The following is an 18257-nucleotide window of genomic DNA, read 5'->3' as shown; positions in this document are numbered from 1 at the left end:
ACTCTTGGTTATTTCTGGAGGACTGCCAGGCACGGAGGATGGGATGGTCAAAATACTCTGGAACACAGTCTCCACTCTTATCCCTGCTTCGGAGCAGCACACAGTAAGAGGTAAAAATCAATGGTTGGGTCTTACAAAAATAGGACATAAAATATGATAGGGCTAATTAAAAAATTTTTTCATCATAATACTTGGCATTTTATTTTGGGTAAAAATTAAAATATTCCTTGAGATTAAAGGAAATAAAATATAACCAGGAAACAAAATAAAATAAAACCAGGAGATAAAATAAAATAAAAATATAAAAATCAAATAAACTAAAAACAAAAAATAAAATAAAACAAGGAAATAAAATTTTTAAAAGTGGGTGAAGGGAGATGTCGGACAGTGTAAGATATGACAAAATAATAATTTATAAATTACCAAGGGTTTATGAAGGAGCGGGGAGCATGGAGGGAGAGGGAAAAATGAGCTGATGCCAGGGGCTTATGTGGAGAGCAAATGTTTTGAGGATGAAGTAGGTAATGAATGTACAAATGTGCTTTATACAATTGATATATGCATGATTTTTGATAAGAGTTGAATGAGCCCCCTACAAAATGATTAAGAAATAAAATTAAATATAAAAATAAAAAGTAACCAGGAAATAAAATCAACCTGTGAAAATAAACTTATATGGTGGCCTATATAATTATTTGGTTGCTTTAGCAAAAGTTCAACATTTCTCCTTTTCAACAAAAATCATAATTGTTAAACAAATTCTGAACAGCAAATTCACTGGCCTGTAAATTCATTGGATGTAAAGAAACGCATTAGACCTTATAATTCACCATAAAACCTTTGGGACTCTGTGAAATGATTAATCTTTACTGCTTGGAGTTAGTTTGATTTTACACTACTATAAAGAAGAGTGGAATTTTCACCAATACCTTAGATTGGCTTTCTAATTCTTTTTATTTTTTAAATTGAAAATGCACTTTCTGAGTCTACTGTGTCTTCCTTTTAAGTGGAAAGACACCTTTATATGACCCCCACCTATTAGTTAACCATCAGTTCCAAAAATTAAGCAACAGAGTCAACATCCTCTACGCTAACATACTAAGAAATCATCTGAAATGAAAATAAATGCTGGAATTAAGACTTTGTCATATCGGCAGGAATTCAACAAATATAGTGATATAATTCACATAACAAAGAGCAATGCTGTGAAAGGGGGAACTGATTCACAAGGGTCAATGTATTAACACCCTTCCCCTTGCCCCCACCCCAAGGGGACAAACTACAGAAACATGGGTGAGACAGCAGATGGTCCAAGGTATGAAAATAATAATAATAATAATAATAATTTATAATGTATCAAGGGTTCATGAGGGTGAAAGAGTAGGGGAGGGAGGAAAAAGGAGTTGATACCAAGGGCTCAAATAGAAAGAAAATATTTTGAAAATTATGATGGCAACAGATGTAAAAATGTACTTGATACAATTGATGTATGGATTGCTATAAGAGTTGTAAGAGCCCCCAATAAAATGATTTATTAAAAAAAAGAAAAGTAACAATTACCTTTCCCAGCTTTGCTATATCGCGGTACAATGACAAAGGCAGATTAAAGGCAACCGTGGAAAGCACAATAATGAAGTGGCGACCGATAAGCACGTTCCCAGGGTCAACTGGAACACAGTAAGCACCAGACACATTTACAGGGATAAGGACCACTTCAACAACAAGCCCCAACAGCTCCACGGTTCATTATCAGAGGGACCTACATGACACTAAATACCACCTCGACTATTAAATAACTTACATGAAACGAAGTAAAACTACGTACTTATAGAAACCTTCAAAAGTGAACCAATCGTTCAAATAATGTTTAAACATTTTAGATTCCAATGATTTAATTAATTTTTTTACCAGTTTTGTTGACATATGCTTCCCATGTCATACATTTCAATAGTTCAATTCAAGAGAGTTTTGTGATCATCACCACAATCCAAGTTAGGACGTTTTTTCTTCTTGTCCTCATTATTGTTAGCTCCCCCTTCCCCCCCAACCAGCCCCGGCCACCCCACTTGGAAATTGCTAATACAGTTGCTCTCTCTACAGACTTACCTATCATGGGTTCCATAGATAGACAAACATACCAAGTCAAAGCATCTCTCCCCCAAACAACCCAACAACCACAACAGAATAAAACAGAGAAAACCCAATCGTTGTAATAATTGTTTTGCTTCTTCCTGCCAGTGTCCTCTTAAAATATACTTCTAAGTCAAAAACTGTTATCAGAGCTCCTTTTAAACGGCAATGGCAGCGCCCTCTGAGAGCCCTAGCTGGGGGGAGGATGGAGCACTGATCGGTGCTCTGGGGGTTCTGAGCTGGCTGCAGGCTGAACCCCCCCAGTGGCTCAAAGAGGGGAAGATGGAGACTTCTCCTCCTGCAGTTGCAGTTTCGGAAACTCACCGGGCCAGTTCCACCCTGTGGGAGACGGTCACTGTGACTTGGTGTCAACTTGATGGCAGGGAGTTTGAGTTTTTGGTTTCTAAAACCCAGGGCAATAAACATGAGTGAAATTTCCAAAATAAAAAATTTAGATGAAATGTTTATTATATTTCTACTCTTTTGTCAAGAAAGAAGTGTTTACTCTGAAGGAAAATCGGCAGAAGCACCTTGGAAGCTGCTGCAAGGTGGAATAACCTATTGAGGAGCGGTTCTCAACATGTGGGTTGCGACCCCTTTGGGGAATTGAACGGCCCTTTCACAAGAGTCGCCCAGTTCATAACAGTAGCAAAATTACACTTATGAAGTAGCATCGAAAATAATTTGATGGCTGAGGAGCTATATTAAAGGGTTGCTGCACTGGGAAGGTTGAGAACCACCGCTGTAGTCTTGGATAGTCCTGTATTTAAGAACTGTCCAGCTTTTAGAAACCTGATGTTGGGAAATGACGTGCGGCATCAAAATGAGATTGGAATGGTGGAACAAGTTTGGGAGGTATGAGAAAAACAAATGTATTTTTTTATCCTTAAATGACTACTGACATGTAATTAATATAGCATAAAATTCACATAACAGATATATGCAACCTTCACCACGGTCAAACATTTTCATTACCTGAAAAGAAACCCTGTGCTGTTGGGTGTCATCTCTCTGTCTACCCCGTTCTCTCCCAAGCTCCACATGACCACCAGCTTATGTCTGTCTCTATAGATTTCCTTACTCTGAACATTTTATACGACTACGCATCATATAAACGGTGGTCCTTTGCGAGTGGTTTCTTTCTTTTTTAAAAAATAATTTTGCGATTTGTTTCTTTTACTTAGCACAACGGTTTCAAGATTCATCCATCTTGTAGCATATATCAGTATTTCTATTTTATAGCCTAATAATATTTCATTCTATAAATGGATATATGACATTTTGCTTAACCATTTGCTTGTTGATAGGCATTTGGGTTGAGTTTCTATCTTTTGGCTATTGCAAACAATCCTACTATACACATTCAAGTACTGAGTTTTGTGTGGGTACTTGTTTTCATTTCTTTTGGGTATATAAAAGTATTTTTTATTAACCAACATAATTAAGTGCTTGCTAACTACTAGACACTTTGTTATAGACTATTTCCTCTCAAAATCTCATCTCACAGTCATTTGATACCTGGTTTAATTTACATATGAATTATTTATATAATACATACATAGAGATTCAAAAGAGTAAATAATATCTAACTAACAATGGGATTTAGAGTTAAGCCTATAATTTTCTTACACTGTCTTAAATTACTCTCTCAAGAGAAGGTGTTTTTTTCCTTGGGTTTTTATGTCATTGCTTTTAGAATTGTTAAGTTCCAAGTATTACGAATAATTTATAATCTATTATCCGTGTAGTTCACCTTGTAACCTCAGAAAACCTGTATTTATTTGATCATGATTGTCTCTCTTGTCTATACTGTACTTTCTGCTCAGCAGGAAGCAGAGTTAGGCTCCAACAGGCCAACCAATAACCAACTCAGTCTTTAGGGACATATGGTCCATATGTCAATGTGAGGGCAGGGAAGAGGTGACAATAGGGCATAAGGCCTTCAGGCTGGTTTGGAGTTCTTAAAGGCATATGCAAACTGGATGGATTAAAGGGAAGGACTGGAAAAGTGTATGAAATGATGTGGAGGCAGAAAGGGCATGATGGGCTGAATCCTACACCCACTGCTTGTTGGATATGGAGCGTTGAGTTATTAATTCGAGGACTCTGAGACTGAGAATCTCAATGGTTAGAAGAGAATAATTTAGGAGTTTTGCAGGTTGACTGTGAAATTGTGATGAGTGTCTGCTCCCGTAGATGCCCAACGCGTGGTGACCATTATCATTCTTATGGCGGAAATGCTGGGTGTTAGGAGATTAAGTGGTAGAAATAACTTGAAGAGGGGCATATCATAAAGGGCCTTATTATCTTGCTAAGAAATTTGGATTTATCTAGATGGATGGTAGAGTCATAAAGGTTCATATTTGGAGATGGGAAATATCTCACTATATTATACATTTTATTATACTTAACCATAAAAATATGTATTTAGCCTATTGTTTGATTCTAGGGAGAGTAAGCTAATAGTTATTTTTCTTATATTTCTTTTAAAGATATTTTAGAATATACACAAAGACTGTGTTTATATTTTTAATATCTACCACTATAAATAGAGAACCATTGATTTTCCTTATCAACTTCTATCTCTAGAGTTATGAATGAAAGATACAGCAGTTATTGATCAGGTGGGTGATAGAGCCATTTGCTCTGTGCTTGTTTTCCTTAATAAGTGTTGACTGAATAGAGATGCTTCATGTACACACTATATTGCCAATACTCATCAACTGAATATAATTTCAAATTACAAAATTGGGAAAAGCCAACAGATATTTCAAAAAACCCATTCCTTTCAGACTATGAGTAAAACAAATCCAATTTGTGGGAATAATTTTTGTCAGATTGCCTCAGAAACTCATAAGGAACAAAAAAGTACTTATGTAACATATAATCACTAAGATCTACCCTGATTAGATAAAATATATTTTTGTTTGCTAGCTGGCATGTTATGCTCTGTGATTAAAGTCTGAATATTTAAATAAATTTAGGAGTTCACTTGAGATACTTTTTAATGAACTGGCATATATTATTTGTAACTGTATTTAATATGGGGGTGTAAACATTTCTCATTTATTCATTCCCCCATTAAAAGTTTCATGAATATAATTACTTTTAGGATAAAATAAGGTTATTACAATTAATTTAATAACTATCTAAATCTAAATATTTTCTCATTTTCCCTTTGTATTAATTTTGTACTGTTGAAGGCAATAGCACACCTTATTAGCTCTTTGGACTGTGGATGAGGATAGCCAACTCTAATAAGACATTTACTTATAACAATAATTTAACAGTAGAAGTTTCTAGTGTCTCAGTTCTTTTCTGACAAAAAAGAGGAAGATCAGCTTGGGAATCTGACACAAAAGGGATACTTTATTGACCTACAGATTTTAGAATTAATGTGGAAATTTTTAGTTTGTGTTAATGTTAGCTTGCTCAGAAATTGGAGGCTATCATTAAAAATGTATTTTAAAAATAATCACGTACTAACAGAAAATTTAAAATAAAGCAAAAATATTTATAAGGATTTATAAACTGCAAAAATTGTACTCATCCAAATATTCGCTTAAGGTTATATATACCATCCAATGAAGACATTGTTTGATTTACTGTGGTTTTCATAGATCATGTTATTATTTTTTAACTTTCTCGTTCGTATCTGATCTCTGTGAGCCAATTCCATGAAGCCGGAAGTTATAGAAGCCAAGTCTGTCAAATAAGTAATGGTGACTCAAGCAAAGAGAGAGAACTTCAACTTTGAACAAGACAAATCTCTGGACAGGCTCATAAGCTCATTACAAACAGTCTAAGACAGTCATATGAAGATGCCATCAGTGTTTCAGCTCCCATAGAAAACAAACTGAATGAGATTAATTGTGGGTAGTAGTTTAACTCAGCCATAACCAAGCACTAAACTATAAAACGGAAGCTCAACTTCCCAAACCCTTGATTCTCTCCTGATGATTTTGGTAGAAAATATATTTTTCTTTCACTGGGAAAATGATAAAGCTAGAAAACCATGAAGGACACTTGTGGTGCTGGGGGCTAGGCACCGGGCTGCGAAGGATGAGTTATGGTCACTGAATCAGCTCACAAGATGCTCTGTGGAAGGAAGGCGGGGCTGGTTGTTCCCTGGAAGATGTGCAGCCTCAGAAATCCTGTCTTAGAGGAGTGCTGAGTCCCAACGGACTCCACAGCAGCAGGTAGAAAAACATCAAAACCAGAGTGCGAGTAGAAGAATGAGCTCCCCATTAGCATTTTCCCTCATGATCTAAAGAGGCCGTGTGGGTGGAACAAGCCATGTTCACTGCCCGACTAAGCTAAAGAGGAACAGTTCAAATCCACTCAATGACGCCATAAAACCGCAGCTTCTGCACAGCCAGGGAGCAGTTGTCCTCTGCAAATACAAGGGCCACCATGTGTTGGAATCAACATGAGAGCAAGGAGTTTGGTCCTTTTTATTACTTAAATGGATACTCAAACAAAGATACATTTTAATAAGAATTTTAAATGTTTAAAACAAAGTAGAGTGACCACATTGCAAAAATTTAAATAATCTAATACCTCACTGTTCACCCCATCTCTCAGTATTTTGTTTTATACCAATAACCATGACTTTAATTAACTGGGAAAAGTAGGTAAAAATAACTGTCCATTTGCCAGCCTAAGACATTCGTGACATATTTCATAGAGAAAAGAAGATTGGAGATCTGTCAAGGATTTTATCTACTGTTAACAAGTACTCTGGCGTCACACGATCCCTAAGAAGACAGACAATGAAAGCACACAGTCTGCACCATCACAATTAACGAGAGTGAAGAAATGATGACACGAACAAAATTGTGTTCTTTATGGGATTTCACTTTAAAAAATCATTTTGATGATATAAAATTAATCAGTAGGTTGGATGTTTCATAGGAAGCCTTAGCCTTGTCTATGATGTTTTCATTTTGGTGAAGTGTGTATATGTATATATGCACACTTTTATAGACTACTTGTATAATTGTAAATCAATAAAAATACCAAAATGGTTTTTGATAACTTCAAAAATTAATTTTTAAAAAGATGCACATTATAGAACAAGATTTATATAGTGTTATGCAAGTGTATAAATATCTGTTCTCTAAAAACTGAAAATTTTTCACAAAGTAAAAACAAATAAAATTAATACAATACATATTTAAATACTCAAAATTTAATTTTGACTTACCTCCTGGGATTCTTTGAAAAACTTTACTCAAAGTATCTCCAGTTATTATGTTGTAACTTATCATAGCTAAAAGAAATAGTTATAATTAAAATAACAGTCAGAAGTAAGTACACATTTTGAAAAGTAATCAGTTATCACCTCTCAAATACTGGCACAATCTTACTACCACCTTCAAATATATATTGTGATTACCACTATGTACCATTTTTTAAAAAATGACTAGACAATAGACTTAAAGGCAAGTACTAATTTGTATTACAAAATATTGTCAATTTGTAATCTGATTCACTTAGAGCATCTTTAAGTAATGAAGGTGTCATTTAAGATATTATTTTGCTGCTAGAGTTGAGCTTTTATGCACTTTTTCAAGAATAGGAGTAAAAACAGCAGAAAATTGAGAAGGCCCTGAAGGATCTCCTCAACTGGAAAACCATGGCTTTTGAGGGGAAGTCGATTAGCCTTTGTGAGGACATGAAGAACAAGGGGTTTGCATAACGGCTTCGGTGGTACTTTCTGATTTTTCAGATGAAGTCAATTCAGTTATTGAAGAATGTTAAGATTTCATCTATTTAACCAATCAGTGATATTTTCACCATCACAATACAAACTTTGGGAGGCTCGGTGACGTGGTGGACTACCCACTAAACAGCTATCAAAAAGCCTGCAGAGTGGACGCCCCAGCTTCTCCATGGAGCAAGACGAGGCGGTTTGCCTCGGTAAAGACGGAAAGTTTCAGCACCCAGAGGTGCAGAGCCACTCCCCTATGGGGGCCTCATGAAGAGGACTGTCCTCGATGGCCCCGAGGAACGCTGTACGTAGCATGTTGAGTTTGCACACGACTTCCCCAAACTCGTAGCCTTCCAAAAAATGTCTTACGCTCAAGAAGAAATCGATTCTTTTCATTCACTTTTGCATCGGGCTAAGGAAGTTGTGCTTTAACCCAAGGAAAATCATCCTCATCTTACTAAAAAACAAGAATAATAAAAAACACACAAAAGAACTAGAAAGTGGTTATTGTAGTAACGAATTTGGAAAATATGTAGTGGTCCTATTCTTTAAAGACTGTTTAATGGCAATGAAAACTATTTTATTCAGAAACTGGTAGATACACAACAAACATATACACAAATAACTTCAATATTTCCCCTTACTATTATCTTACCTATAAAAGGATACAGGAATTGTAGAACAGAGAGGAGAAGATATCCCGGAAAGCCAAACGTCTTATTGACCAAAGATTGGTAAGTATCTGTTCCAGAGAGGGTCCCTCCTTTTATCAATAAAACAAGAGAAAAGTCTGCGGCAAAAATAAGAAATTTGAAACATGCAGATTACATTTCATGCAAAGATCTCTCTTGGCTTAACATAGCGCAACAGGTACGTTTTCAAGAAGCATGTAATCGCACTGTAGCATTGTAACAAGAACCTTTTCTTTCCATCAAGCAGTACTGTTTCCAGTTAACGAGTTTTCTATCTAGATTAACATTTATTTAACTCATTTATGCATTAGCTGGACAGAAGGGGCTTGTAGATACTAAGAGTCAAAGGGGCAGTGTTACATTTCCCTTCCCTACCCTAACCAGCATGATACACACCTGCTTAATGAATTTGCAGATAACGTAATCAGGAGAATCCCAGCATTTGTTCTATAACAAAGCAAAAATGCTAACCATTCCATAATACAGCGGTTCGCACCCTGTGGGTCGCGACCCCTTTGGGGGTGGGATGACCCTTTCATAGGGGTTGCCCAAGTCATAACAGTAGCAAAATAACAGTGATGAAGGAGCAACAAAAACAATTTTATGGTGGTGGGGGGGGTCACCACCACATGAGGAACTGTATACAGGGTCGCAGCATTAGGCAGGTTGAGAAGCACTGCTCTAATTATTAGTTAAGAAAGCAGTCTCAGACCTTTTGAAAGTTACTTTTCAGTTCCTGTGTCAGAGATGAAACAGAAGACAAAAAATGTAGAAATAATATCATTAAAATATCATGGCACCCTTGCTCCCCGCCCCCTAGTTGGCGGCATGGTGGGTTATGTATTTGGCTGCTAACCTCAAGGTCCAGAGTTTGAATCTACCAGTCATTCGCAGGGGAAAGATAAGGATTTCTGCCTGTGAAGATTCACCAGTGGGAATCCACAAAAGGGGTTCTAGCCTATGTCTACTTACAGGGTCCCAGTGAGTTGGAATTGATTCAGTGGCAGTGGGGGTTGTTTTTGTTTCAGTGAAAGGCACTGCAATTGAAGTGCATGCACAACTATGCATACAGCACGATATGATTTCATTCTTTTCTGAATTTCCCATGGAACCTGATTTCAATATTTCAGTAAAAATATTGTATTTCGAATATATGAAATATATGCGACCCTGCAATACAGTTCCTCATGTTGTGGTGACCCCCAACCATAAAATTATTTTCATTGCTACTTCATAATGTTAAACTACTTCAGAATGTTAAATATTGCCCTAGACTTTTCATTACCTATCATCTATATTTCTTTTGTATATCAACTATTGGATCACATACTTTGATTAAATCCCATTATTTCAGGTCTTAGGACTTTACCATTTCTCTCCGGGATTGCTCCTGTATACTCCTAGTAGTTGTCTTACCCATGCATCTGTCCCTCAGTAAAAATAATTTTTATATCTTCTCCATAAAAAAGGTGTTCTCAATATTCCTCCCTTTCCTTTAAGTATCTGACTTCATCGTTAATCTGATCATGTATCTCTTCTGCTTCAAGTCCCTAAGAGGGTTCTCTATGAGGTTTTCCTTTATGAGAGACAGAAAAGTATCATGAACTTGGGAGAAGGATTTGACTCTTCTGACTCTCATCTGTCAAATTAGGGCAATGTGCCAACCTGTAAGGGTGTTGTTAGATGCCATCAAGTTGGTTCAGACTCATAGTGAACCTATGGACAACAGAATGAAGTACAGCCAGGTCCTGTAGCATCCTCATAATTAATTGTTCATCCTCATAATTAATTCTTTCCACCCTCTGTAGCAGCCACTGTGTCAATCCATCTTATTGAGGGCCTTCCTCTTTTACATACCCCTGCACCTTAGCAAGAGTGACTTCCTTCTCCAGGGACTGATGTCTCCTGATAACATGTCTGAAGTATGTGAGAGGAAGTCTTGTTGCTAAGGAGCATTCTGGCTGTACTTCCAAGAGAGATCTATTTGTTTTTGTGGCAGTCCGTGGTACGTTCAATCTTCTTTGCCAGCACCACAATGCATATGAACGTAGTTTTCTTCAATTTTTCTTATTCAATGTCTAACTTCCACATGCTCGTGAGGCAATGGAAAATACCATGGCGTGGGTAATTCGCACTGTAGTCCTCAAAGCAACATGCTTATTTTCAATACTCTAAAGAGGTCTCGTACAGCAGATTTATCGGCAGCATCATGCCTTTTGATCCCTGCACGGCTTCTTCCATGAGCATTGATTGTGGATGCAAGCAAGACAAAATCTTTGACAACTTTAATCTTTTCCTCATTTATCAGGATGTTACCTATTGGTCCAGGTGTGAGGAATTGGGTATCTTTACATAGAGTTGTAATCTATTCTGAAGGCTACCATCTTTAACTTCCTCAACAAGTGCTTCAACTCCTCACCTTCAGCACGTAAGGCTGTGTCACCCGAATATCACAGGTGGTTGTTAAGCCTTCCTCTAATGCTGATGCCGACTTCTTCATATAATCCAGCTTCTTTGATTATTTGCTCAGCATACACATTGAATAAGCGTGACAACCCTGACACACACCATTCTTTATTTTAAACCACACAGTAGGCCCTTGTTCTGTTTGCAACTGCCTCTTGACCCATGTGTAGGTTCCACATGAGCACAATGTAGCTTTCTGGAATTCTCCTTCATTTTAAGGCTGTCCATAGTTTGCTATGGTCCAGAGGTTACATGCCTTTACATAGTCAATGAAACACAAACAAACACCTTTCTGGTATTCTCCACTTTTAGCCAAGCTCCCTCTGACATCAGCAAAGATATTCCTTGTTCCATGCCCTCTTCTGAATCTGGCCTGAACCTCTATCAACTCCCTATCAATGTACTTCTGCAATCTATGTTCGATGATCTTCAGCAAAATTTAAATTGCATGTGATATCAATGATACTGTGCTATAATTTGGCCATTATGTTGGGTCACCTTTCTTGGGAATGGTTACAAATATTGATCTATTTCAGTCAGTTGGCCAAGTAGCTCTTCAAATTTTTTAGCATAGATTAGTGAATGCTTCTAGTGCGTCATCAGGTTGTTGAAAATTTCAGTTGGCATTTCATTAATTACCGGGGCATTGGTTTTGGTCAATGCTTCCAGTGTAGCTCAGACCTCTTAAATCAATATCAGTGGTTCTTGCTCAGATGGTAACTCTTGAAATGGTTGAATGTTGACTAATTATTTTTGCTACAGTGATTCTGTGTGTTCTTTCCATCTTCTTTTGATGCTGCCTACATCATTGAACATTTTGCCCGTAGAAACTTTGCATATTGCGACTCAAGCCTTGAACATTTTCTTGAGTTCTTCCAGTTTAAGAAGCTGAAGGCGTTCTTCAGTTTTGGTCTCCTAGAGCTAGGTCTTTGCACATTTTATGATAATATTTTACTTTCTCTTCTGGAGTTGCCCTTTGAAAATTTTGTTTGGCTCATTGAGTTCATCATTTCTTTCAATTGTTTTATCTACTCTATGAGTGAGAACTTTGATCTTTTCTTTCTTGCCTATCTCTTTAATGACCTTTTGCTTTCTTCAAGTGGGACGGGCTTGATGTGGTCCCGCAGCTCAAGAGGTCTTCTATCATTACTGTCCAGTGTGTCAAGTCTGGTTTTGAGATGCTCTCAAAATTCTGAGGGGATAGACTCTAGGTCACACTTTGGATTTGTGGGCTTATTTTTAATTTTCTTCAGCTTCAAGCTGAACTTACATATGAAAGGCTTGATTTCCTTTCCCATAATAATAGAACATGGAATTGAAAGGAATTGGAAATGGAATCGAAAGGAATTGAAATAAATACAATGTATGATTGTGACTCATAGCAACCCTTTTGCTGAGAGCCAAGTAGATTTGAACCACTGACCTGACAGCAACCCAGCACCTAACCCATAGCCACACCAGGCACCCTGCAAACATAAAGGAGGTAGCAATCGGTTCACTTCTTTATGAGAAAGTAAGGAAATCTACATAGAAGGATTTCTTAGTAGTGAAAGAAAAATGAAGTGTTAGGTAAGGTACATCGATGGGAAAGCAGCACGGATGCACATTCTGGATGTGGAATAGGAGAGTCCAGATGGCTACGGCAGAAGGCCCACACACGATGTAATGCTGGTGGTAGGCGAGAACTAGAGGGTAGAGATGAGATTAAGAATGCAAGCTGTAGCCAAGCTCTGAAAGAGATTTGAAGGCAGTAGTTTTTTTCCCATTATTATAGGGTCTTCGGATATTTTGATTGGTGCAATGAAGGATGATCAGAGCAAGTTTTCTTAAAGAAAACTCTTGCAGCAGATCATAAAGTTGTGATGGGACAGAGACAGGACGACTGAACAGTAACTTACTGGTTAAGGAAGAGAACCAGTGAGGTCTTGATTAATGACTAGGAGATCATTAATCCCACAGGTGTTTTGAAGGTGTTATAATTAACTGGATGTTTGAAGATGAGGATGCTTATTAGTTGATAAAAATTAAAAATGTATAGCTGAAAATGAACAATTTGCTAAAATGTTATCAATAATAAATGCACCTTTTTCCATTACTTATAAAGTACAGGCTACCGCTATTTTCTGAAAAGTTGTAAAAGGCTCAAATACTGAGCACTCTCACATTTTGATTTGACTTTAAAATGCATGTATGCGTCCCCACCCCCAGCCAGTCCTGGGGCTCTGGGGCTTGGCTCAAGGGGAGTCCCTCTGGGACATGGGCGTACAGTGAATGGTATGACTCTTTGTTGGGCATGCCTACACAGTAGGGTATGCTGGGCCCCCCTCGGGTTTCCGGTATGGGCTCCAATAAATTTCTTCCCTTTTGCTTAAAAAAAATGCATGTATGCAATTTTAAGTGATCCATTGATAAATCTATGTTATTTAACAAGAAAATTGCCTTTAAATCATGACACATGCTTGAGCAATAAAAATGGTTTCATTTAATCAATATGATTAATAAGGATAATAAGATTAATTTTAAAGACAAAAGGAATATACTTATTAGCTGTGAGTATGCACATAAGTAAAAAAATGTATCGCTGGTGTGTTTAGAGTTCGTGGGTTTATTTTAAGCAAAACCTGTCTGCAGTTTGTGGATGGCTGCAGACAAGTTCTCTCATTCATTCACTTGCTGGGTCTCAGAGAGACGGCAAAAGAAAGGTTTAAGCAAAACCGGGAGTTTCAATGGGACCTGAGCGGTCAGTTCAGAAGGTGAACTGTGTTTTGGGATCCCAAAGAGGAAGTCTGGATAGATACTTAGATTTTCTCCAGAGCCATGAGTATTACAGGATTGTAGTAGGAAGACATTTTAAGCCAATGAAAACTGTGTTGGTGGGAGAAAAGTCTAGGAAGTTGTGCGGAGGAATTTTTCCCACCATGATGATGTGCCATGTCCTGGATAGCAAGGTCTGTCCTGCAAGGATTTCATTGGGAAATCTTATCCCATTCACCCTTCAGCCCTGATTCTGCCCCTCCTGATGTTCATTTGTTTGAAAAGCTCAAAGTCCTTTGAAAAAGAACATGATTGGAATCCTTAGAGGATGCGAACTGCTATTTTGAGGTGGTGAAAACTAGGAAGCACAGGGTTCGGTGGGGGAGGGTTAGGGACGTGGCGCCGCCTTCCCATGAGTGTTGACCTACACGGAGAACACCACCAGAAACAATAGCTTCAAATGACGGTGCTTTTGTTCAATACAGGTTTCCATCACTTTGTAGCAATATTCTTTGACTTACCCTCTTAGTTATAATTCTTTTAGTTCATCAATATTGCACAAACATAGAAACAGAATTTAGGAACAACTATTCATTCAAGGGCTTACAAAGATAAAAGAATAATCCTAGCAACAAATCGCTATTTAACTATAGTATCAATTAAAAGCAAATTCAAAATTCTACCCATCTTTCAGGTTTTTTGGTTTAAAAGCCTATTGAAGAAACTAAATGAATCATGAAAAAAAAGATAAATTATCAAGGTTTAAGAAGGAAGGAGGGAAAAAAATGAGGAGCTGATATCTAGAGCTCAAATAGAAAAAAAAGTTTAGAAAATGACGATGGCAACATATGTATAAATATGCTTGACACAATGGATGTATGTATGGATTGTTATAAGAGCTACCAATAAAAATTATTTTTAAAAAATGAAGAAACTAAATGAATCATTGTGTATGTGTGTGTGTATATATAGATATAGATAGATGATAGATATAGAAAGGCATCATGCAAAAAAAAAGATGTAAGTGTGTGTATGTATGTGTATATATGTGTATATGTATATATGTATGTATATATATGTATATATATCATATTAAATGAAGGGGGAAGTGCAGAGTGGAGACCCAAGGCCCAAGTGTCGACCAATGGAGATCCCCTCATAGAGGGGTTTAGGAGAGGAGATGGGTTAATTAGGGTGTGAGGTAGTATCGATGAAGAACACAGCTTTCCCCCGGATCCTGGATGCTTCCTCCCCCCAACTACCATGATCCGAATTCTACCTTGCAGGGCTGGATAGGACAGAGGCTGAACACTGGTGCATATGAGGGTTGGAGGTACAGGGAATCCAGGGTGGATGATACCTTCAGGACCAAGGGTGTGAGGGACGATGCTGGGAGAGTTGAGGGTGAGTGGGTTGGAAAGGGGGAACTGATTACAAGGATCCACATGTGACCTCTTCCCTGGGAGAGGGACAGCAGAGAAGGGGGGAAGGGAGACTCCGGATAGGGAAAGATATGACAAAACAACGATGTATAAATTACCAAGGGCATATGAGGGAGGGGGGAATGGGGAGGGAGGAGGGGAAAAAAAAGAGGACCTGATGCAAGGGGCTTAAGTGGAGAGCAAATGCCTTGAGAATGATTGGGGCAGGGAATGTATGGATGTGCTTTATACAATTGATGTATGTATATGTATGGATTGTGGTAAGAGTTGTATGAGTCCCTAATAAAATGTAAAAGAAGAAAAAAAAATGTGATAGATATAGAGAGAAAGCTCGCTAGAGAGAACATTTCCTTGTTCATAGTTTATTAATTAATATTATTTAAAAATTTGGATTATGGAACTAATATAATAAAGCGTATCAATTTCCACTTTTTTAAAATATAAAGAGGAACTATTCATAGTCATTGTAACTTTATATATCACCAGTTGAAAAACTATTAAAATTACAAATTATTTAGAATATAATTTTGGCTTACTAAACTGGTCATTTTCCTTGGCACTGAGTCCAGAGATGATGCATATGTTTTAATTTTTCCCCTATCTGTTTTTCAATATACTTAAATATTTACAGTGCACTTAAATAAGCTATGGTTATTATACCTGGGGGGAAATTGTATGTTAGTACTGATTGACTAGGAAACAGGAAGTTTAAAAAAGACAAGGGTACATCTTTGAATGAGATGTTCAAGGTGATACACGATTTAATGAAGATGGAACTTTTAAACACGAGTAACACCATAGACTAGCAGTTAGACACCAGTTCACAAAGTGGTGAATCCTAAGCTACAAACTAAAACCTGGAGGATCCAGAGTGGCTGGCTCGTGGGGTTGTGAGAAGAGAGCAGACGGAAGAAAGGCCCATGCTGTGCAGTGCTGAATTGGACACCGAGTATGTGCTTTATGAGTTATGCTGCCAGGAGGAGGGTTTTTTTTTCTTTCTCAATTTTATTTTTTAAAAATTTAATCATTTTGCTGGGGGATCATACAACTCTTATCACAATCCATACATACATCCATTGTGTAAAGCACATTTGTATATTTGTTGCCCTCATCATTCTCAAAACATCTGCTTATACTTGAGCCCTTGGTATCAGCTCCTCATTTTCCCCCTCCCTTCCTACGCCCTCTCCCTCATGAACCCTTGATAATTTATAAATTATTATAATTTTGTCATATCTTACACTGTTCGACATCTCCCTTCACCCACTTTTCTGTTGTCCATCCACCAGGGAGGAAGTTATATGCAGATCCTGTCTTCTAAGTTCACTGTGAGTCAGCATTGACTCTATGGCAGTATGTTTTTGTTTTGTTTTGGTTGGAATATGCTTACAAGGAACCCTAACAGTGTATTGGTTACATTGGGCTGCTAACCACAAGGTGAGCAGTTGGAAACCACTGGGTGGTAGGGGGAGACAAGACTTTTTACTCCTGTAAAAAGTTAGTCTCAAGCATCCACAAAAGCAATTCTGCCCAGTCCAATAAAGTTGCAATGAGTCAGAATGGGTTTGATGGCAGCAAGTTTATATGCTTTTTAGTTAACCCAGCATACTGGGTTAGGAATTGTGCTGCTACCCACAAGGTCCGCAGTTGGAAAACCTCTAGCCATTCTGCAGGAGAAAAATGAAGCTTTCTACTCCTCTAAAGAGTTACAGTTGGAGGTGTCAACTAACACAGGGACAAGGGAACAACAGGTGATCTAAAATTGATAAAGAGAAGGTTGCAGGATGCCCAGTGGGGCTTATTCAAGGGCAATATAACTAAGAGGAATTACTGAAACCCGAATGAAGGACCAAAATGATACAATAGGGAGGCAAATGGACAGTTATAGAGGTCTAAATACAGACATGTACATATGTAAATATATTATATATAGCAACATGGAAATAAATCAATGTACATATGTTTATATGTTAAGTATTAAGGTAGCAGACAGATGTTGGGCTTCTACATGAGTACTCCCTCAAAACAAGAACATTTTGTTCTAATAACCTGGCATTCTGTCATGTTCACCTTCCTGACATGGTCACAAAATGTGTGCATAAGCAAATGTGGTAAAGAAAGCTGATGATGCCCGGCTATCAAAAGGTATAGCATCTGGGGCCTTAAAGGCTTGAAGATAAATAAGCGGTCATCTAGCTGAGAAGCAACAAAGCCCACAGGGGAGAAGCACACCAGTCTGTGTGAGCATGAGGTGTCCATAAGATCAGGGATCAGGTTTCAGGTATCAAAGACTCAGAATAAAAAATCATATCCATGTGAATGAAGGGAAGCACAGAATGGAGACCCAAAGCCCATCTGTAGCCAATTGGACATCCCAAGAGACACGCCAATCAGTGTGCAATGTAGCATCAATGAAACATAAAACTTTCCTCCAGTTTTTAATACTCCCCCACCCCCCACTATCATGACCTCAATTCTACCTTACAAATCTGATTAGACCAGAGCACGTACACTGTTACAGGGAGCTTGAAACACAAGGAATCCAGGATAGATAACCCCCCTCAGGATCAATAATGAGAATAAATACCAGGAGGGGAAGGGGAAGGTAGGGGAGAAAAGGGGGAACCAATCACAATGGTCTACATATAACTCACAACCAAAAAGTGGGTGAAGCGGAGATGGTAGTTGGTGTAAGACATAGGGGGAGAGGCAGAGTTTATAAATTATCAAGGGGTCATGAGGGAGGGAGGGTGTGAGAGGGGGGAAATGAGGAGCTGATATCAAGGGCTCAAGTAGAAAGAAAATGTTTTAAAAATGATGATGGCAACATATGTACAAATGTGCTGGACATGATGTATATATGTAAGTATGTATGTATGTATGGTGATAAGAGCTGTAAGAGCCCACAATCAAATGATTTTAAAAAAAAAGAGTCACAGTCTTAGAAACCCACAGGGGAAAATTTACCCTGTTCTCCCAGTAAACAAACTCACTGCCATTGGGTTAATTCTCACTCATAGTGACTGCATAGGACTGGGTAGAACTGCCTCTTTGGGTTTC

General features: G+C 37.9%; 1 protein-coding gene across 1 annotated transcript in view; it reads right to left on the bottom strand.

The window, feature by feature from the left end:
• SLC38A11 (solute carrier family 38 member 11) overlaps positions 1-7400 on the bottom strand; it is a 42981-nt gene extending 35581 nt beyond the window's left edge. The window contains exons 1-2 of the mRNA XM_075530001.1: positions 7337-7400; positions 1561-1667 (exon numbers count right to left, since the gene is read on the bottom strand). Coding sequence (XP_075386116.1) covers positions 1561-1667; positions 7337-7400 — 171 coding nt within the window. The remainder of the gene's footprint in view (positions 1-1560; positions 1668-7336) is intronic.
• Between the last annotated feature and the right edge of the window lie 10857 nt (positions 7401-18257).

Source organism: Tenrec ecaudatus, chromosome 13 (assembly GCF_050624435.1).
Source record: "Tenrec ecaudatus isolate mTenEca1 chromosome 13, mTenEca1.hap1, whole genome shotgun sequence".
Lineage (NCBI taxonomy): Eukaryota > Metazoa > Chordata > Mammalia > Afrosoricida > Tenrecidae > Tenrec > Tenrec ecaudatus.
This window is presented reverse-complemented; position numbering and strand designations above follow the sequence as displayed.